At 41.5% G+C, this 22032-nt stretch overlaps 1 protein-coding gene and 1 non-coding gene across 3 annotated transcripts; one reads left to right on the forward strand and one right to left on the reverse strand.

Moving 5' to 3' along the window:
• The first annotated feature begins 727 nt into the window (after nucleotides 1-727).
• On the forward strand, nucleotides 728-812 carry TRNAR-UCG (transfer RNA arginine (anticodon UCG)). Its single transcript has one exon. It is a non-coding gene; the product is annotated as a tRNA-Arg (tRNA).
• Nucleotides 813-1111: 299 nt separating this feature from the next.
• On the reverse strand, nucleotides 1112-16671 carry RP1 (RP1 axonemal microtubule associated). 2 transcript variants are annotated; one of them, XM_040487784.1, is made up of 4 exons: nucleotides 16542-16671; nucleotides 11177-11812; nucleotides 10183-10354; nucleotides 1112-7245 (listed from the first exon to the last, which is right to left on the reverse strand). In XM_040487784.1, exons 2-4 carry the CDS (start codon nucleotides 11798-11800, stop codon nucleotides 1601-1603), a joined length of 6441 nt encoding a protein of 2146 aa, XP_040343718.1. In that variant the 5' UTR covers nucleotides 11801-11812; nucleotides 16542-16671; the 3' UTR covers nucleotides 1112-1600. The 2 variants fall into 2 exon arrangements, with proteins under 2 accessions (XP_040343718.1, XP_040343717.1); XM_040487783.1 differs by lacking the exon at nucleotides 16542-16671 and adding an exon at nucleotides 14466-14484.
• Between the last annotated feature and the right edge of the window lie 5361 nt (nucleotides 16672-22032).

Below are 22032 nucleotides of genomic sequence, written 5' to 3' on the forward strand. Positions count from 1 at the left end.
TTTTATGTCAACAAAATTCTCACTGGTCATTACCGAAGCTAACGTAACACCACAGCTTCCACTTTTCAATGGGAAAAGCATTATCACTTAATGTAAAAAAAGCATACTCTATGTAGAGGCAGTCTTTATCTGGTGAAATAAATAGCAACTCATATTTTTTATGGATTTATGACTCACGCTGAACTGATATTTTTTTATGTAATTAGTTACCTTTAATTACTCAATGCCAAATTTATTTTAGCACCTCCATATGTGGCTCCAAAAAATATAAATTGTTCTACTCTGAGTCAGTTTCAGACAAGAAACATAGAATCCAATGATTTATAAGACTTGTTTCTATACCATCATATAATCATTAGGTGTAACGAATTTTACTTAAAAGGTTCCCTGGATAAATCCCAGGCAAAATACCCCATGTATTCAAAACAAGCAATTTATAGTCTAATCAAATTTATTTATCCTTCTAGACATGTTTTTATTCATATCTAATTAAATTTCTTATTTATGCAGCTCAACATAAAAAAAATGTCAAATTCTTCACAGCAGTTCTTCAATGCTGAGAATTTTAAAGTCACCTTTCTCTTTTCTTTTCCAAGTTAAAATCATTCCAGCTCCTTTAATTTTTCTTCACAGAGCATACTTTAAGTTTTTCCTTGTTTTTTTTTTTTCTGATTTACTTGGATTTCTTGACATTTTACTAATGTATAAAAGATTATAATTTCAGGGCGCCTGGGTGGCTCAGTTGGTTGAGCATCTGACTTCGGCTCAGGTCATGATCTCACGGTCCATGGGTTCGAGCCCCATGTCAGGCTCTGTGCTGACAGCTCAGAGCCTGTAGCCTGCTTCCGATTCTGTGTCTCCCTCTCTCTCTGCCCCTCCCCTGCTCATGCTCTGTCTCTCTCTGTCTCAAAAATAAATAAAAACATTAAAATATATATATATTATAATTTCTAGGCAAAGTAATAGAGAAGAAGCATAGTAGTAAAGAATCTTTTTCTCATCATGAGAACAAGCGATTAATTCTGTCCCAGTGAAATGCTCACAAGTTCATTAGGTAGATGTTCCCAGGAAATTAGATTCAAGACATTGGCACAAGAAACTTACAAGAATGTTGTATAAACCTTACAATCATACCTTTATTAAATCAGTAGTTAAAATTAATAAAGGAAGTACACTTGAGGCTGTCTATTCCATTTATTCACCAATATATTTTATTCACCAATATACATTTTACAAAAAAACAGACAATATAAACAGAGAAAAAAGATATAATTCCTGTCCTTAGGACATTTGTGATGTCCTAGAAGAAAACCCACAGTTACAGGAAATTATGTACACTCAGGGAAAACACAGACAGAAAATTCAAAAATAACAATAAAAACTGAGTCTGTTATTTTTGGAAAAATAAAGAACAGTGGAATACTTCAAGTCAAACAAGATTATCCAAGTGCAAGCTTTCTAGAGTAAGCTCATTTTAAAGAAGTAGGAAATTTTTAGAGGTTATCTAGTCTATACCCATCCCTTGTGTTTCATCATATTATGAGGGGGGAAAAGGCGGCGCTGATATTAAAATTATAAATCTTCTTGTTCATCAGTGCTTTCAAGACCAATCAAATTGGTTTTCCTCTTCCCAAATGAAAAGATCTTCATCCTCAAATACACAAAACATTTCTAATACATTTCTGTTGCTAATATTTAAAGGTGTCTCAACTTTGTAAAATAGGCAGGCTTGACCACGCATTTCAAAGAAATGATAGTTGATATTTTCTCTTACTACTTGGTTGAGATTTGTTCTTGAGTTCTGGAATCTGTTATTTAATAAGTTGTTATTCTCATCCACTACTTGAAAGATTTCATTCGTCTGACTGCTGGGGTCCTGTGTATTTGAATTCACAATATCTATAACCAACAATGATGGGTGCAAGAAGTTCACACAAAACGTTTTCTTTAAATATAATTGAAATTTCTTTAAATTATTTTCTTCCTCTAAGTCCAAGGAGCTACTTCTTTTTAATTTTCTTAATTTCCTTTTATCCATCAAGTCAAATGTATTATTAAAATAAAACCGATTAAAGGTATCATCAATGGCATTATCAATAAATGCTTTTCTACCACTTGCTTTACCGTTCTTATCTCTAAACACGGTTTTGTTCGACTGTAGCAAATATGGGTGTATTTTCATCCACAAATGGAGACCCAGGAAATTTTCAATATCAGAATCTTTGCAATATGCAAATCCTCGGTCTTCTTCATTTATAGGTTGTATGGTAACAGTCAGTATTGGGCAATGCTGACCACAAAGAGCATAGAGTTTATCCAGAGAGTCCCCTTCCTGAAGTGCACCATGAATTACATTATTACCAGGCAATGGTTGGTTTTTAATAGTATCATCAGAGACAGGATGGACTTTGCTACCAGCTGATGTGAAGACCTGAGTGACTGATGTACATACTCTTTCTGACTTATGACTAGCTTTCTCCTCCGCATGATCATTGGGCATTCTCTCCTTGGCACAAGTTCTATTTTGAACATCTAGCAAATCCTCACAAAAAGGCTCAGAGTCACTACAATGAGGCATGTTGAAATAACTGCATTTCAGTTCAAGGGGCTGAGTCAGTTCCTCCAATTCTGAAGAGGATAGCTCAGCCATGTTTGGTCCTGGGGCCAAATTTCCAAAATGTGAATATGGTACATCAGTGCTGTTATTAAGTAGAGTATCCACTGATGTGGTGTCTGCATTGCCACATAAGCCAGAATTTTCAGGAGATGATACTCTCAACAAATGATTTTCTTTCAGAAGCCACTTGCCTTTATCAATCAATACTCCTTCCTCCAGATCTCTGACAAGTCTGTGATGATCATTTTGTTTTGTACCATGTCCTACAATGTCTCCCCCATGATAATTGGCCCTCACACCATTAAAGTCACATTTATGTTGGCCTTCTTCTGGAAATTTCTGCAACACAGATGAAATGCTAGATACCTGTTCAGAAGAGCCAAATGACTGACCTTCAGAATCATAAAGACCTACTCTCCTAGCACACTGAAATTCCATAGAATTATAAGGACAAACCTGAGATCTGTGTGTAGACCCAGGAAAAAAAGATGGTTTAATAATCTCCCCTTTAGCATAAAGTTTTTCAATTGTTCTTTTAACAAACCCTTTATTGTATTCTTTCTCTTGGGCAATCTCCTCACAACTGCCATTGGGGCCACGACTGGATGGCTGTTCATTCTCACTGTCCTGTCTAAAGTCTGACCAATCAGAAGTCACTGGTCTTGTGAAGCAATTTTTAAAATCAAGAGAGGACTCTGAATAACTTCCAATTTCCATGCTTCTCACCATCATTTTTACTCTCATTTTCGTTTCTCCTTCATTGAGTTCCTTTTCACTATTTTGCTTAGAATCATAGCAAAAAACTAAAGATGGTGGTGTTTCCAGCCTCCTACTGACTGTCTCACCAATCACACCACTTCTTTTTTCTTCTTCTGTAATGCTCCTGCGAGAGACTTCCACCAATTCCAAATTTTTACTAGCCTCGAATTCTTTTTGGATCAACTCTTCAGTGCCCTGTTCTTCTGCATGTATCTTTGTGTTAAAGATATCAGTGTCCTGGTTTTCTAATTCTTCAAAAGATTCCAATTCTGAAACGCTTCTTTCACTGGATGTCAAGCTATTGGTTATTGAGCCTGGTTCTTCAGACGTCTTTGAGTCTTCCTTATCAGAGGATGCATATGCATTTCGACCCTGAAATTTCTTCAATGAATAATTTTTAAATTCAGCCAGAGAGCTATGTTCCTCATCAAATTCTGGTTTGGTTTCATTTAGGGGAAAGCCACAGTGGCTTAAATTGCTGATATTTTGGTGTGACACCAATGTATTAAAGCCATGTTTACACCCAGGGTCTGCCAAAATAGTTAGGTCTTTCTGAACTTCATCGACTCTTTCTAATTCTTCAGTCAATTCCAAATTATCAGTACATGTGTTTTCTTTGGAATTTAAAAAGTCATTGGTATTGTTGTCTTTTGGGGGAATGTAGGCCTCATCAATTGGGCAAGCTGTTTCATAAACACAGTTTTCCTCATAAGCACAAGCCTTATCAGAAGACAGAGCATGAGTAAGTGAACAGACCTTTCCTAGGAGACAAGCCTTATTCATGGAGGTCTGATCTACGGTATGATTGATGGTATGGCCATCAATAGGTGAAAAAACGTCACTGAGGTTACAAGACTCTTTTGGAGGATAAGACTTATTCCCAGTGCACATCTCACATGTAGAGTAAGTCACCTCTGAAACACAGACTTCAGAGGCATGGTCCTCACTGGCAGAGTAGCCTCCATCTATAGAGGAGAGTTTCTGTGTTTTTTCATTCTCAGTGCACTCAGGAACTCTCTGAATGTTGGGTGTGGAACAATTTGCAGGAAGTCCTATTGGAACCGTATCTTGTTCTTTCTCAGCAAGTCCAAGGTGATTTGTGGTGGCCTCCACTAAACTGGCAACAGCAGCCTCCAAGTCATCAGCTTCCTCTGTGATGGCAGTATGCTTTAGGACTTCTAATAATGCAAGTATTTCTGAAGTTCTGGTGGTAGTCTTGTGAGCATCACTTTGGCAGAAGCTATTTATACTTCCCTTTAAGGTTAGCACCAGAAGCCAAGCCAGAAGGACATTGGTATATGACTTAGATATTGGGGAAGGAAAGGGAGTATCTGTAAGTGAACCTGGCATTTGAATAACTCCATTCTGAGTCTTAGGAATACTAGGAAGTAAAGCTTGCAGTTGGCGAAGCAACAGGACTGGTAAGAGGTCTTTTGAAGTGTCTTCTACAAGATCTACTTGAATAGCAGCCTCCACACTGTGTCTTTTTGTAGCTAGGTTTATTTCTTGGTAAACAAGGCTTACCTCTGGTCCTAAGTTTTTAGCACATACCTGGATTTTAGTATTATGATCATCAATAGCTGACTGTGACACAGCACAATTTTCATTCAAGGGAAGTAAGCAAGCATCATTCAGAGATTCAACCTGGCTGTCACAGAGATCTTCAGTAAGTTCTTCACTGGTATCTTTGTCAAAAGATTTACCTATTTTTTTACCTAGATTATTTCCTGCCAAACCAGCATTTTTACTTACGTGTTTATTACTTTCCCTAACAGAATTATTTCCTTTTCCAGAACTTGAGTGGGAATTCGTTTCTGCAAAACTACCGTCGTTACAACTTACCACACTCCTTTCCTTTTTGCATACTGGAGCTAATTTTCTAGGTTGCGAGGTTGGATGTGAATTTATGTTCTGCAACCATCTCTGTATGTAATTTTGAACTGAATGATGGCTAAAATCCTCAGGAGAAACAGCTTTTTTCAAAGAAGCTAAGGAATTTGCCCTGGTTGTAACATGTTGTTTACTTATAGTAGTACTTAATTTCAACTTATCTCCTTTTTGTTTTTTCTGAGTTTTCAAAGTTGTGTGTGAATTATTAACTTTTGAAACTACACTTCTCTTTGTCATTCCTCTCAAATACCAAGATGCTACTTCTGCTTGAGCCTGTGGTCCACAAAAAGCATTGGGGTTTTGCTCAAGGAAGTTAAACACATGAAATAAATTTTGATCTCCAAAACTATTTTTGCAACACCTAAAGTCATTATAGGGAAATACTTTATCTCCTTGACCAATTTCATTTTTTGCAGGTCTTCCTAAACTTACTTTATTTAGTGGTCTGGATTTTCTTTTGGCTAAAAGTCCTTGAACTTTCATAGGATTCTGTACGTGGATATTCTTGGGATTCACAGGACTGAGATCACTTTTGGAACAAGAATAATTTGATTCTATTACCATATCACTTGCATGGAGATCTTCCTCACAAAGTATTCCTCTTTTAAGGGAACTGTGTGAATCCTTTAATCTGATTTCCTGTGCAATTCTACCTCCTTTGTTTATTCTCTTACTCTTACTAAGAATTGCTTTGGTTGCAACCTTCCCATCCTGATGCCTGGAGTTTATCACTTGTTGCTGACATTTCATCTTCTTTTTGCTGGCAGCAGATGATGAAATCTGCTTTTCATTTGCTGGAAATTTTGTTAAATCACGCTGAGCACATTCATTAATTAGTCTGTCAATTCTTGTGGTGACAGTGGAGGACCCTACTGAAGCTGGGGTCTCAAAAATAGTTATGTCAGTTCCAGAGTCATTACTTAAAGAATGAGTTGTATCTGCTAAAACAGGACCGAATCTATCACTGGTGTTACCATAAGGTCTTAAGTTTTTGATACTAGTTTTGGTGTCTGACGTTACACTATTAACTATACCTTCCTCCACAACTGAATGTTCCGATGCAGCCTGTGGCAAGCCATTACTATGAGACATCTCTAACACCTTTTCACTTGTAATTTCTACAACATCAGCATGTACTGCACCTGACTTGAGCAGTCTGCTTTCCTTTTTCCTTTCTAAAGATGCCTCTATCTTCTCATTGTTATCGATATGAACAACCACTGGTTTGTTAGATACTGATGACATTTTACTGCAGGAATGTGTAAACATGTGATACTCAGATTTGTTTTCCCCGTCTTCCCTTTCTTCACTATAGGAAAACTGTCCAATCATTTCCTCTTGAACTTCAGTTTCAGATACCAAGGTCACATGCCCCTTCACAGATTTCTTTTGTCTCACCCTCCTTGGCCCAGGTGTAGGTGGCCGATAAAAATGACGCTTCGCTTGATCCTGAGTTTCCCGGATGGTGTTTGTGTCCATAGCAGCATTCTCCCAACTAGCAGATGTGCAAGTTTCAGCCTCTAGAGCTGTCATTTGAGTGTTTATCTCCTCAGCCAAACTGCCCTCTTGATCATGGCCTTTCCTCAGAGATGAGACATCTGCAGACAATGAGCATGCTGCAATCTTTAAACCAGAGGAACAATCATCTGTTCTTCCTGGAAAACTGCCTACTTCACTCTTTTCATCATTATTAGAAAGACCAGCTCTACTGACAGTGGTCCATTTTATGGTTTCCTCCTCTTTTATCTTAAATCGAACTTTCATCTCAACTATCATGGTGCCATCTTGATTAAAAACAATTGATTTCTCAATATCATCATCAGAAGGATATATCATTAAATTCTGAGAATCTTTTTTTTCTAAGGCCAAGTAATTTTCAGAAGCAAAAGAATGGTCTGAGTAGCAATCACTATTATGCATTTTGTTGGAAGAAACAGAATAAATCTGGGACTTTGGGCTTGAAGGCACATGTGTGCTCACTTTCAAGACTTTAAGAGTAAAAAATGCCCCACATCAAAGTGTAGAAGATAGAGAAGTTATAAATATCCAATAGAAGAGGCAGCAAAGAAAGAAAAGAAAAAAATAATTAGTATAAAAAAATACCACATTTTCTAAATTTTATAGTAAGATATTATTAGCAGGTTTCTCACTTCTATGTATTCATTTGTTATTTGAATTCGAAGTCACTGTAATATCTGGTGCATCTCTACAAGCTACTTTTTTTTTTTTTTTCAACATTTATTTATTTTTGGGACAGAGAGAGACAGAGCATGAATGGGGGAGGGGCAGAGAAAGAGGGAGACACAGAATCGGAAACAGGCTCCAGGCTCTGAGCCATCAGCCCAGAGCCTGACGCGGGGCTCGAACTCACGGACCACGAGATCGTGACCTGGCTGAAGTCGGACGCTCAACCGACTGCGCCACCCAGGGGCCCCTCTACAAGCTACTTTTAAAACGAGAAACTTTAGGGGTGTCTGGGTGGCTCAGTCAGTTAAGCATCCAACTCTTGGTTCAGCTCAGGTCATGGTCTCATGGTTTGTGAGTTCGAGCCCCATATCGGGCTCCATGCTGGCAGTGTGGAGACTTTTTGGGATTCTCTCTCTCCTCTCTCTCTGCCCATCCTCCACTTGTATGCTTTCTTTCTCTCTCTCTCTCTCTCTTTTTCTCTCTCTCAAAAATAAATGAATAAACTTTAAATAAAAATTTTTAAAAAGAAAATCTATAATCCTACTAAAATAACAAGATTCACAGAATTTTAATTTTAATTAGTTTAATTAGGCAATTTTAATAAGTATAAAGTAGAAATTGCTAAATATTCTAACAAAAAAAAAGATTTTTATGGGATTCTGTTTTGTTGTTTTGTTTGCCAGTACTAAAATTGGAGTCTAACGAAGTGCTGCTTACCAATGCAAACAAAGCAAGTAAAAAGTTACAGTAATATTTATTTTCCTGTCTTTGTATTTCCAAGAGAGGCACTATAGCATTATGAAAGCTAAAACATTTTTAGACTTTATTTAAAAGTCAGGATTAATCAGGGCACCTAGGTGGTTCAGTCAGTCAAGCATCTGACTTTGGCACCTGACTTTTGGTTCTCACAGTTCATGAGTTCGAGCGCTGCATTTGGGCTCTATGCTGACAGTTCTCTGTCTCCTCTCTCTCTGCCCCTCCCCATTTACATACAGACTCTCTCTCTCTGTCTCTCAAAAATAAACAAATAAATAAATGTCAAGACTAATCAAGTAATAATTATTAATTTAGCATTCCCTTTGTATAACTAGTGCATTGATTTGATATAGGGCACAAAAGAGAATAGAGATAGACAAAGATCCAGATATCTGGTTATATATATATATATTTTTTTTTTTTAATTTTTTTTTTCAACGTTTATTTATTTTTGGGACAGGGAGAGACAGAGCATGAACGGGGGAGAGTCAGAGAGAGAGGGAGACAGAGAATCGGAAACAGGCTCCAGGCTCTGCGCCATCAGCCCAGAGCCTGACGCAGGGCTCGAACTCACGGACCGTGAGATCGTGACCTGGCTGAAGTCGGACGCTTAACCGACTGCGCCACCCAGGTGCCCCTATCTGGTTGTATTTTTAATGCGCATCCTAAAGACAACTTTGGTACTCATGCTTCTTAAACTCAATCAAATTCTTATAAGCAGGTTGCATATATTTGCATATTCTTGGCATCAATTAAATACCTTTAACATTTCAGAGTATAAACCTAAAATATGTTCTCCAATTTTTGGTATACATTTACCAAAATTGCAAATCAAAATGTTTCACTTACAACTTTTTAAAATAAAATTCAACAAAACCCTTAGATTCCCTAACACCATCAAAAATCATATTCAGCAACCCATATCAAACACAAAATAATAAAATCATTTTAGTAAAATGAGCACAGTGAAATAGTACTACCATATGCTTAACAGACAACTGGCAGCTAATGCCTACAAAATAGAAACATTAATAGATATCTATTGAGTTTATCCCTAATAAATGAGTTTCACCCATGTTAGCAATAAGTAGAGGGATTAATACTACTTAAAGAGTGTATTATTCAGTGCCTACATAAAACCCAAAATTTAAGTATAAATGGCATTCAGTTCCTTAGCAAAAGAGCTAAAAAAACTGTGCACAATGAATAATGAGATTAAAATATTGAGCACAATGAATAATACAATTAGCCACACCTTCATGAGAATTTATAGCCCATCCCACACTCGGGTATCAATAAACCCTCCTCTCCCCTACCCAAAGGATAATGCGATATTGTGTACCATTTCCTAAGGAATTGTCAACCTGGATTATTATTAACCAGCGTGAATTGACTATGTGAAATTTTTTTAATAAATAAAAAATGGATCCGAGGCCTGTAATTTTTACTGTAATAACTTCAGAAAGTAGACTTCATATGTAGTTAGAGACTTTTGAAAATACACTCAACTAACCTGCTGAGCTCAGCTATGATGCCACATAGTATTATTTGCAAAAATCTCTACAACAACCAGAGATGTCACTTCTACAAATTCCATAGAATTCCTCTCCAAATCAAGAAAGGCTGCCATTTTTATTCTTTATCTAGGTATCAAATGGCCGGCCCCCCCCCCCCCACCAAATAAAGCATACCTCATCAATTTAAACAAATATATCATTGATCGATTTGGGAAAATCTAAAAAAGAATCATACGATCTCTATGACTCTTTCCAACTATTCATATGACCAATTCCAGTTTAGAATGTTTTTGACCCCCTCATTTTCTCTCATGTGATGAAGAAAATTGGCCACTTAAGCATGGATTTTTTTTTAATATTGTGGCTAAAACACACACACACACACACACACACACACACACACACACACACACACTTCAGGGCTAAAAATAAGGGCTACATATTTAAGTGACTTACTCTTTCTTCTTTCTGACCTAGCAGTTCCCTTGGTATACACATGATGAGAGGCCCCTGGTAATCTTGAAGAAAGCAAATACTTCTGGATGTCATAATTTCCAGGTTTAAACGGCTCCCTTCCTGCTGCCACCACAGCTCCAGAGCTCAGGATCACAGCCTGGAGACTGGGAACCTAGAAGAAACCAAAGAGTTAAGGTCCTTATACATGAGCAACATGAAATTTTGTTCTTTTCATATGGTCATTTTCTAGCAGAAGGGATCAATTCAACAGCCTTTAGGGCTTGAAAGAGATAATCACCAAGCATTCCTTAGGCATCAATACTGTATACAAAGTTACCAAGTATCAAGGTGAAGGTGGTTAAATCAACATCCTACTGAGCCAGCATACTAGCTGAAGATATCGGTCTTCTGGTCTTCTGCTATAACTAAAGACTTTTATTTATTTTAATTTTTTTTTTATGTTTTAAGTTTATTTATTTACCTTGAGAGAGAGAGCAGAGGAGGGGCTGAGAGAGGTAAGGAGAGAAAGAGAACCCCAAGCAGGCTCCAACCTGCAGTACAGAGCCTGATGTGGGGCTCACTCACAAAACCGTGAGATCGCGACCTGAGTTGAAACCAAGAGTCAGAAGCTTAACCCACTGAGCCACCCAGGCGCCCCACCAAAGAAACCTTTCAAAGGTATGCAGTACTGCCTCTGCATGCGCCACCAAAATACCCAGCTGTAGCCAAAGGTCTTCCTTGAGCCAGCTGGAAAAGGGCCTGGGGAACATGCTGTCAGCTGCAGGTGAAATGCAGCGATTTCAGATTTCAATCTGAAATGCAGTGATTCGGATTCCGACCAGAGAACGACGGGGCCACCCACCCAGGTGAGCCCCCGCCACCCCACGAGGATGGGAATACACACACACAGGCACAAGAAGCCTTCCTTCTCCAGGGCCTCCTTCCACGTCCCACACGGCGGGAGCTCAGACGTGAGAAGCACCTGAACACTCACCCTCCTTCCGTCCGTGGCGTACAGCTTGGTCACTGGGAACCGCATGACCTCCATCAAGTGCTGCAGGAAGGCCTGGAAGCTCTGGGTAACCCTTCGGTTCAGAACGACCGTGCGCCTCGTCTTCGGGTCGCCATTTTTAAAGACCACGAGCCTCCGCGGCGCGCGTAGCACGCCGGGAGCGGCGGCGGCGGGCGCCGTGGGTGGGGAGCTGTGCGCGTGCGTGCTGATGGCCCGGCTGCTGTTCCAGGGTCGCGGGCGCCGGCGGGCCTTGTCGAGGTCCACCGGCTGCACCTTCCTCCGGTGGGAGCACAGGTACGATTCGCCGTCCTCCAGCTCCTCCAGGCGTGTGATGCTGTGCCTTCCCCGAGGGGTGCTGATGTTCCTCACCCCGAAAGGTAAGGGCACCTTCCTTGACAGGTTATCCAGCAAAGCATCAAATGTCTTAAAGGAACGAGGGTTGACCACCACCCTGACCCCACCGAATTGCGGGTCTCCGCTTTTGTAGAAGCTGATCTTTTTGGCCACAACAGGATGCATGACGCTCAAATGGCGAGGAGAAGGACCTTGACCTTCAGAAGAGGTTGGATGAATCACGGAAAAACTAGTGGAAGAAGTTTCGCTCATTTTGGCCGAGACCTCGAAAGGGAAAAAATTATTCATCTCGACAGTGACAACACCATAAACAATACATGATAATTCAAATGTAATCTAATTATAGTTGTAGGTATCTGGGTTGTTCCTAGGATTTCATGAATCCATGTATTCATTCATTATTCATTATTATTTTGCCTATTTTGAATGATAACTTATAAGGGGCTTACAATAAAAAGACACAAGTAAAACAGTTAAATAAGGATATGTGTAATTTAAAGATGAAAACAATCTAAAGACACCAATAGGGGTGTCGTTAAATAAATTATATATACAGCCACGCAATGGACAGCTGTACAACCATTAAAAATGACTTTATGTTTATTGGCATAAAAAATGATCATAATTTATTACTAAGTGAAAAAGCCGTTTATAAAATATATGTGCCATGCCATTTCCAGTATGTGTGTGTGTGTATGTGTGTGTATATATACACACACATACACACACACACATATGTATTTGTTATACGATAGATAGATGTATTTGGGGTTTTTTTCCTTGACTGCCAGGAAAAATGGGGAGACAGGAAAAGTTTATCAAGCTCAAATTATTGCATACAACCAGATGAGTTCACCAGAGGAAAATGTTTCTTGACATTAAATTCTAGAAGAAATGAATCATGTGAATCCTTAAATGGGGGCCATTTTAAGATAATGTAAATGTTTCCATTACAGATATAAAAAAATGCAGGGAAAATATCTAACATACCATTAATCTATTTTTGGAAACTCTGCACTAAACAAATATTTCTTACTACAGGGCAGCTTTGCTATGAGTTGCTAAAAATGATGCGATCTAGGGACTGCTCCCATCGGTGGTTCTAAAATTAAAACTTTAGGAGGGAATTTAAAAGCCCTTTTCAGCCAGTCACTGAGGTTTTTGTCTCTACTTTCCAAGTGAAGCCAGAGTCTGACTGACCGTTGAGCAGCTCAGGGAAGGGTGTATCTGTTTCTGAGTTCATTTCTCATTTGTCACACTGTTTGTGTGACTGTTTTCTGTTGTTTTAGTGTTTATTTCTGAGACAGAGAGAGACAGAGCATGAGTTGGGGTAGGGGCAGGGAGAAGGGGAGACACAGAATCTGAGGCAGGCTCCAGGCTCTGAGCTGTCAGCACAGATGCCCGACGCGGGGCTCGAACTCACGAACTGTGAGATCGTGACCTGCGCCGAAGTCAGACGCTTAACTGACTGAGCTACCCAGGCGCCCCTCTTTTCTGTTGTTTTAAATCAATGTAATTATTAGTATCTTTTGACAGGCCTGCAGCCGTAAAGACAAATTGAACAAACTAAATATAAGTGGTCAGTATTACAGAGATGAAAAAGGCATGTTTGTCATTATAAATCAGCTATAAATTTGACCCAAATCACCTACTTAAATGTTTGCAAACTGTTGTCTGATTCTTCACATATCCCCTGGACGACTTACAAATTTTATTGATGTGTTATTTAGGAAAATAAACTCCGAGATCAGCCTGGAAGTTCCATATGTGCCCCCTACTCCCTCCCTAAGCAGTTTACAGTAATTAAAGTACTTAAGACAATGAAGGATGTAGCAGGCATGTGCTCCCAGAGCTGGAGAATCCACCTTTGCGATGGAGTCAGCAAAACTGCACCTCTTCTTATCCTCAGCTGATAAACTGTGCGCTGACCTTGGGGTGCTACTTAATCTCCATGCCCTCACTAACTATCAGAGATAAATTCTTTCCGTATTTAAATAAAAGACTTCAGAATTCTGCCTCCAGTAACTTTTTAGGTTGGTGTACTTACATACTCATTTTATTTTTTTTTTTTTCGTTTATTTATTTTTGGGACAGAGAGAGACAGAGCATGAACGGGGGAGGGGCAGAGAGAGAGGGAGACACAGAATCGGAAACAGGCTCCAGGCTCCGAGCCATCAGCCCAGAGCCTGACGCAGGGCTCGAACTCACGGACCGCGAGATCGTGACCTGGCTGAAGTCAGACGCTCAACCGACTGCACCACCCAGGCGCCCCACATACTCATTTTAAAATAGTTTACATTAATAGTGTTTGAAACACAATTTCCACTTAATTTTGGAAAATTGTATTTATCTATAAGTGTATAGTGAGATTTTTTTTTAAATTTTTTTAACGTTTATTTATTTTTGAGAGAGACAGAGTGCGAGTGAGGGAGGGGCACAGAGAGAGGGAGACACAGAATCTGAAGCAGGCTCCAGGCTCTGAGCTGTCAGCACAGAGCCCGATGCAGGGCTCGAACTCAAGAACCTCGAGATCATGACCTGAGCTGAAGTCTCAGACACTTAACCGATGGAGCCACCCAGGCGCCCCATAGTGTGACTTTTAATTGCAATAGTCTTCTGCCTGGTTTGCACTACTTGGAGAACTGTTGACCTGATAATCAAGTTAGAACACCGTTATGTAAGCTGATAGGCTAAGGGGGTTGTTTTGGGGGTGGCTTTGGTTTTTGTTTCCTTCTGTTTTGTTTTGTTTTGTGGCTCAAATAAAAGAACGGAGATTTTGTGCTGGCACCAGGAAGGAGAACATAGAACATGAGGACAGTTGGAGGGAAAAGGTGGCCCCCACTGTGCTACCCTACTGCTGCCCAACCCTGAGCACTGGTTTTAAACCTGATGCATGAAGGGAAGAAGCTGAGGGTACCATGTCCTGTGAAAATGCCATATGCCCAGGAGTGAATGAGCACTTATAGAAAAAGAACCTGTAGCAGGATGGCTGCTAGGCTTCTTGAGGAGGAGACTGTAGGAAAAACAAATAAAATATAAATCCAGATGGTCCTTATTGCACATAAAAGGATCTCTCGGGATGCGTAGAAGTCAGCAGGGAAGTTTTGTAAGGTGAGATTTTGTATACATGCAGGTGAGGTTTAAGAGTCTACAGTAAGGTGGGCATTGTGTGTGTAACACAGAACATGATAAAGATTCAGTGTTATTGAATTGAAGGATCTGTGGGCATATAGTGCACAGCATTATCATTATTGGAGAAGAAAGTACAAGCCAGATTCCTTCCAGAGGAAATGTCTCAGCCTCTGCCTTGACATAATCCTATGTATCTTCTACAATTTCCCTGAGAAATTCGCAGGGAAATGACTAGCCCAATAAAGGAGGAGCAGGGCGTCATGAGAATATGAAGAAGGGATTGGTAGCCCAGCCTGTGGGAGTGGCACTGAGGGTGGGAAGGAATGGCCGCTTCCACAGGAGAGCCTGTGTGAAGCTGGGATGCCAGAGGCAGAGTGGTGGAGATGCCCTGCAGGAAGATGGCAGGGATCAGTGCAGCTTCCGCCAAAGACACGGGTGCACCTTTTTTTAAAAAAAAAAAAAAAAAAAAAAACTTTTTAATGTTTATTTATTTTTGAGAGAGAGAGAGAGAGAGCACAAGTTGTGGAAGGACAGAGAGAGAGGGTGACACAGAACCCGAAGCAGGCTCCAGGCTTTGAGCGGGGCTCAAACCCGTGAACCGGGAGATCACAACCCTGGGCCAGCGTTGGATGCTCAACTGACTGAGCCACCTAGGTGTCCCAAATGTGCACCTTTCTTAATCAGCCTTAAAAACCAATCAGAATGTGAATGAAAATTTTAAAATATTCCTTTCTATACTTGTTAAATGGTAAGGTTTATTCTACACCCACTGAAGTTGGGATAAGGCAGTAATATACTTAGGGGATATCTGGAAACAAAGTAGCCTGAAGCGGTCTGATTCTTCTCCCAGCAGGTTAGGCCGGTGCAAAGATGTACCAAGACGAAAGCAGATTCCTACTTTCCTAGAGGACCTGGCTAACAAAATCTCCTCCCTGCAGTCCACGTTATAGTGCAGTGGGCTTCCAGTGGCTCGACAGCCTGCTGCTAATACCTTCCCCTCCGCTCTGTGTTCTCTTCGTTGCCAAAAGTCAGACTGTGGAATGATCGTGAATACTTGTATTGCTTTTGAAGATCAAGCAGACGTCTTCAACACCTTTTGGTTCACTGGGCTCACCCATGGTGATGGCCTCCCTGTGCCATCGTTGCTCTCAATATCTGCACTGCCCAGAGCTAAATAGTTGCTCTACCAAGAGGGCGGTGCCTGCCCCCACCACCATTCACTTGATAAAGCAAATCAGAGACCTATAAGCTGTGCGTGTGTCATTTCACTAATTATATCTTAAATTTAATGTACAACACGCTAGGAATTCAAGCAATTCAGAAAGAAGAATGAAGTAGACAACAAAATAAGAATATTAGTATAGTCATACGGCCAGTTCTGTGGCAATTCAGAGATTTGACACTACATGAAAAATTAGTTCATTACACAGATTATCATAACTCTGGGAGGTGGGGTTGGGGGTGGGAGTTCAAAAAGGAAATACACCAATTATCCCCTATGGTGATCATAAGCATTGGTGAATTAAAAGTAGCTTCCTTCTTTAATGGATTGCACAGATTCCTCCAATGAGTAAACAGTGCCTTTGTAATCAGAAAAAAACAAAGAACGAAACTCTACCCCCGCTTGAACATACTAGACTTTCTTGATTTCCTGATCCTGAAGTTCCCTCCTACTTCAACATCGGCATATTGTGAAGGTTTCCGGCATGTTTGGATAAAAAGTAATGATTATTAGCAAGGTTGATTCCTAACGGTTAAAGATGGAACACATATGTAGTCTAGATATAAGATGGAAAATAAAACACAACTAGCTAAACACAGATTGTTTTCAAAATAAAGATGCAAATAGTTTTGTACTTACCAGAACTTGAAGCTTCCCTTTTAAAGAAAAAAATGTCTTAAGTTGTTTGTATCATTCATGTAAGGTTACTGGATAGGTAACCTGCTCATTTCATGCAAGGAAACTAATGTCTTTGGATTTATTCTTAGTGTATCCACTCAGGGATTGAGTGCAGCCAATTAATTTAATCCAAGGTGATGCTAATCACCAGACAGAATTTACCTTAAGGGGACCACAGCCAGAAACAAACTAGTTCCTAGTGTGCGGCACAGCTCTGAAGTCCTTCCTGATTAAGAGTTTTCCTGGCAGTGTCTTGCTTACCCAGTCTCATTCTCAGGAGAAGATCACCAATTCATAAGCTTTTCTGTCTCAGACAGCCTTAAGTTCCCATTTATTTATGTTAAAGAGAAAAGGCTGTTATGCTGCTAAAAATGAAGTCGTTTGACATGTTATCATTCTTTGATAAGTATTCCAAGTCAGTGTTTGCTCATGGTAGTCATTTAAGCATTCCTGTTTATCACTGCATCAATGTAGTTCTAATGAAAATGGCTGTGTGAACAATTTGGCTACTCAGCCTAACACAAGACAAATAAGAGAGGCACCACTCAAAGTGATTTTACGCTTCTACATACACAGCACTCTTCTGCTTTGCTTAATCATGATGGGATTTGAGCAAGTTGCAAGACTTTGTCACACACGAGGTCCCCAGATGCACCTGCTGCCTCTAATGGCTACCTGTAGTCTAATCTGATTTGAAGATACCTCACCTAATCAGATTTCTTTCCAAGCTTCCTGCCTCTGCTCTGAACCACAAAAACAAGGTAAGCAGTCCTCCAGGAAAAAAGGATCAGGTTCAAACATGTGCTCTCGAATGTTGTCTCCAAACAGATCACAAAAGGAAAAAGATGATGAAATGGCACGCTCTGCCTGGTAAACACTGACTTCGTAAGAAGTCAGCTATTAAAAAGTAAAAAAGAGTAAGGGAGGGAGGAGAAAGAGTCACCAAGTGAAGGAAGGAAAGATGGAGGGAGGGAAGGAAAGAAGTTGGGAGGGAGGGGTAGATACAAGAAACGATAATGTCTAACTTTGATACAAACGTCCATCTATAATCATCACTATTCACACAAAGACATGCCTATTGACTCAATAAAGAAATTTATGTTTACAGGGTAGAAATAGGCATGGATGGCATCATTACTAGCTCCAAATTGAAGTGCACATTTACAAAGTTTAGAGTTAGATATAACCAGCCCTGAAATAGTTAAGACTAATGAGGCATTTCTGTTGACATTATTTTGAATCCTACAACCCACATCTGATAAACAATTCACATCCATCAGTTCTAATGAACAATGAAAAAAATGTCAAGTAAAGAACTTCTTCCGGGCACTTTTAGGAAAAGTAGAACTTCATACATCAGCACAAAGGAACCCTCCTTTTCTAAGCATCTCCCATGGCACATGCCGCATTCCCACGACTCCAGTTGGGAAGAGGGACTAAGTGCACCTGTTGCCCAATCGTGCCACTGTGCTCTTTCCCATGGCACTTGTCTCTGGCAGACGCCAGTGTGGAAAGTCTACATCATTCTTCCTCAAGCTTGAAGTTGCAAATGAATCCCCCGGGGATGTTGCTAAACCGTTGCGTCTGACTCAGTAGGTCTGGGGTGGGACCCTTGAGTCTGCATTTCTGATCCGCTGATGCCAGTGGCTGCTGGCATTCCGCCACACTTTGATTATAAGGAGTCTAAGAAATGCCAGAAGCCTCTATGACACAGCTCACTTTAAGGTTCTTCCCTGCTAATGGCTTCAGTGGCCATGATATCTGAGGTGACCTGTCTGACATACGTGGACTCCATTCCATTCTGCGTGGTCACCACTGGCAGAGAAGCCAGATCCCAGGGACTGCAGTCCACAGTGGTTGAGCACACGTGCTTTGAAGTTAGTCAGACTTCAGTTCACCTCCTGTCTCCTCCTTCCCCCTAGCTTTGTGGTCTCAGGCCATTGACTTAGTTTCTCCTCCGCCTGTTTCCTGGCCATGAAATGTGAGGAAATCCCTTATAGGCTCATGGTGAGGATTAACTAGGATAATACATGTGTTTGGCAGAGAGTGCCTAAATGTCCTAATAATTAATGGAAATTATTTTTTCCAAGTTAATCTTTTTAAACACTCTCACGGTCCTTGCAGCCTTTGCTCAAACACCCCACACCCTGCCCCGCCACGCCATTTATGATCTGACCAGCTTACGTTTCCAGTCTCATCTCAACCCACGAGTCTGACTCTGGATTGAATTATTTGATGCTTCTTAAATGTGGCTCAAACTTTTGGGCCTACTGTTTCTTTCACTTGGAATGCCTTCTCGTAGCCCAAACTCCCTGCCCTCCATCACCATCCACCTTTGCCTCTCTTCGTCCAATACTCAGTTCACCTCAGAAACCTCTCATGAACCCCTTGCCTTCCCACTACGTGAACATTCCCTGCTGAAATAGATACCCTCCACTGTAATCTCTTATTTGTAAAAATACACACTCTTGCACATTTCATACTGCCCCACAACTGGTGATTTCTTAGTAAGCTCATTAAGCACCAGAAGTGCAACTTATCTATCGCCTCAGAATTTCCAGAAATAACTCAGTGCCTTGTACACGGTAGACAATCGATAAATGTCTACTAAAGGAATGCTCCTCTGCTTGTGTTTAATACAGTAGGTTATAGAGAGATCGATGCCTGAAGAACCCTCCCTCATCTTAACTGCTAGAATTTACCTCTCCAGGCAGGCCCAACAAACCCAGGGCAGATACCAGATTTAATCAGGATGCATCATCATTTTGTACAGTTAGCATGGAACACACCCTCTGTCATTTCCATCCAACCCAAATGGAAGTCTGAGTATGGTCCATTCTGATGAAGTTGCGTTGCTGGATGTCGAACCTGAGAGGTCTCTGTCTTGGAAACCATCCCTCACATCAAACGTCTCCCGGACTATGACAGTGGCATCTGTCTTAGGTAACCTGTCTTCTCAGGCTGCTGTAACAGGATACTACAAACCGGGTGGCTTGAACAACAGACATTGATTTCTCACTGTTCTGGGAACTGGGAAGTCCAAGGTCAAAGTACCAGTCAGTCTGCTTGCCGGCGAGGCCCTCTTCCTGGTTTGCAGACAGCCAGCTTCTTACTGTGTCCTCACACAGCTAGAGGGCAGGGAGAGTGCAAGTGCTCATGCTTACCTGAGTGAGAGAGCTCTCCGGTGTCTTTTCTTAGAAGGGCACTAATCCCTATGAGGGTCCCACCCTCATGACCTGATTACTTCCCAAGGGCCCCATCTCCAAATTGCAGGACGTTGCAGGGTTAGGGCTTCAAGATACAAATTTTGGAGGGGCATAATTCAGCCCACAGCAGCACTGCCCTGCAGACTTGGGGTTTGTCACACAACTTCCCTCGTGTATTTGTTCATTCATCAATTCTACAGACATTTAATGCACACGTTGTGCACCAGGCACACACAGCAACGAATGCAACAGAAAACATCTCTGCTTTCGTGGGGTTTATGTTATCCAGCGGAAACGAATCGTAAACAAACAAGTGGACAGCATGTTACACGATGCTAGGTGCTACGAAGAAACATGAAACCCAGTAGCAGTGCTGGAGGTCAGAGAAGGCCTCCGTGAGAAGGTGCTGTGTGGGCAGATACCTGGAAGCAGTGAGGGGAAGGGGCATTAGGCATCCGAGAGATGAGCGTTTCTAGCGGAGGATGTAAGTGCAAAGGTCCTGGGTCAAGAGTGTGTGGGAAGTATGTGAGGTACTTGGGAAGTGATAGAAAGGTCAGGGTGCCTACAGTGAGTGGCAGGACACCAAGCTACGTAAGGCCCTGTGCCCTTTAGTAAAGACTTTGAAGCGAGATGAGAAACCAAAGGAGGGTTTTGAGAAGAGGAGTAGTTTCCAAGATCACTCTAAAATAGTTACTTTGATGATCTGGATATTGTGTTGAAAACTGAAGTTAAATACAGGGGTAGGTGGTGAGGAAATGGTGTGGTAGAAGGTGCTAGGACTCGGAATACCTGGAAAGCACTTGCATTGGCAGAAACTCTGAAGCAACTCTTTGGAACTCTGGAGGCTATGTGAATGCTCGCAGCTTCCAGAAGGCTTGGCTACTAAAATTGTGGTCAAGTTCGGTCTATTGCAGCCACTGGCATGGTAGTCGCCACTTATCTCTCCTCCACCAGCCCTGGGGCAGGCAACTATGGGCAAAAGAGCCTGCATTCCTGAAGCAGCTTGTGGGAGCCCGAGTGAGTAATAAGGACCTTGTCCTCCAAATACTGGCATTCTGTGTTCTAACTCCTAATTACTGCTCCTGGTCATGGGGGCACATACAGAGGTGGGTGGCAATGGTTGCAACTCCCACTGCCTGAAGTAGCTAACGGGATTTAAAGGGATAGCACCTGTGATACCCCCCCCTTTTTCCCTTTTCCCCCTTTTGGAAGCAGGCATTAAAGGCTAGCATATTCAGAAAGCAACTGTGTATATGGGAAGATTTATCAAGCAGCATGATAGAGGCTCACTCACACTGCGCAGCACTAACCTGCTATGATCTGATAGGACAGGACCATTTCTTCGTCTGTACCCTTGATTTTCCCTGACATATAACCCATCATAGCTTACTGCCTGTACCCAGCCTTGCTGAATCTGGGCATTGCTGGGCCCACCTACAGAGCTTTTCCCACACCTCAGCCTGCCTGTCTGCAACCTAGAGTCCCGCAAAACTAAGCAAAACAGCCTGATCTCTGGTGTTGGATCCTGCAACGGGACGATAGATAAGACAGGCCCAGCTTCTGTCCTCATGATGCTTAGCGCCTAACGGGAAAACAAAGTCGGCCCAGATAGACTTTACTAAACAAGATGTCGTATGGAATGCTTCTTGGAAGAAAGAGATTAACTAGCGAAGATTTCAGTATACACGGATGTGGTATAGGAAGGCGGGGCTTAGATGACAGCAGAGCAGAACCCTAGGCTCCTGTCGTCCCTCAAACACAACTAGACAAGTATCAAATCATTCTAAATATCCCAGGAGTGAACCTGAAGACTAACAAAACAAACCACGACTAAAAGGAGGAAAGAGCCACTCAGAAGAAGGCAATTAGTACAGAAACATGGTTTGAGGGAGAAACTGATCACAGGTGCTGTGGAGGGGAGAAAGCCCTGGTTGCAGAGAGAGAGAGAGAGAGAGAGAGAGAGAGAGAGAGAGAGAGAAGAGTACACAGGTACAGGGGATCAGACACGGAGAACAGTTCCCCAAAGCCATTGGCTGTGAAAACGAGTGGTGCTGATATTCCAGAGTTCTCTCGACCAGCGGGGCTAGAAGACGAGTTTTAAAGGTCAGCGGGCTCAGCTGAGAAAGAGCACTGAGGGCACTGCCCTGCTCCTGGGGAGGAGCCTGGCACACAGCCCCAGGGGAGGGGGCGGAGGGGGCAGAGGTGGGGAGGGAGGAGTGGGGGCAGACTGCCTTGGAAACTGTGAG

Source organism: Herpailurus yagouaroundi, unplaced genomic scaffold (genome assembly GCF_014898765.1).
Source record: "Herpailurus yagouaroundi ecotype Mexico unplaced genomic scaffold, PumYag 165, whole genome shotgun sequence".
In the NCBI taxonomy this organism is placed as follows: domain Eukaryota; kingdom Metazoa; phylum Chordata; class Mammalia; order Carnivora; family Felidae; genus Herpailurus; species Herpailurus yagouaroundi.

Bases quoted from the DNA above. Each gene is read 5' to 3' on its own strand.
- RP1 (XM_040487783.1), bottom strand. The intron at 10,355-11,176 runs GTGAGTGTTCAG...GGTTTCTTCTAG, and splicing joins ACGCCACGGACGGAAGGAGG to GTTCCCAGTCTCCAGGCTGT. The intron at 7,246-10,182 runs GTAAGTCACTTA...AAGTCTTGAAAG, and splicing joins TAGGTCAGAAAGAAGAAAGA to TGAGCACACATGTGCCTTCA.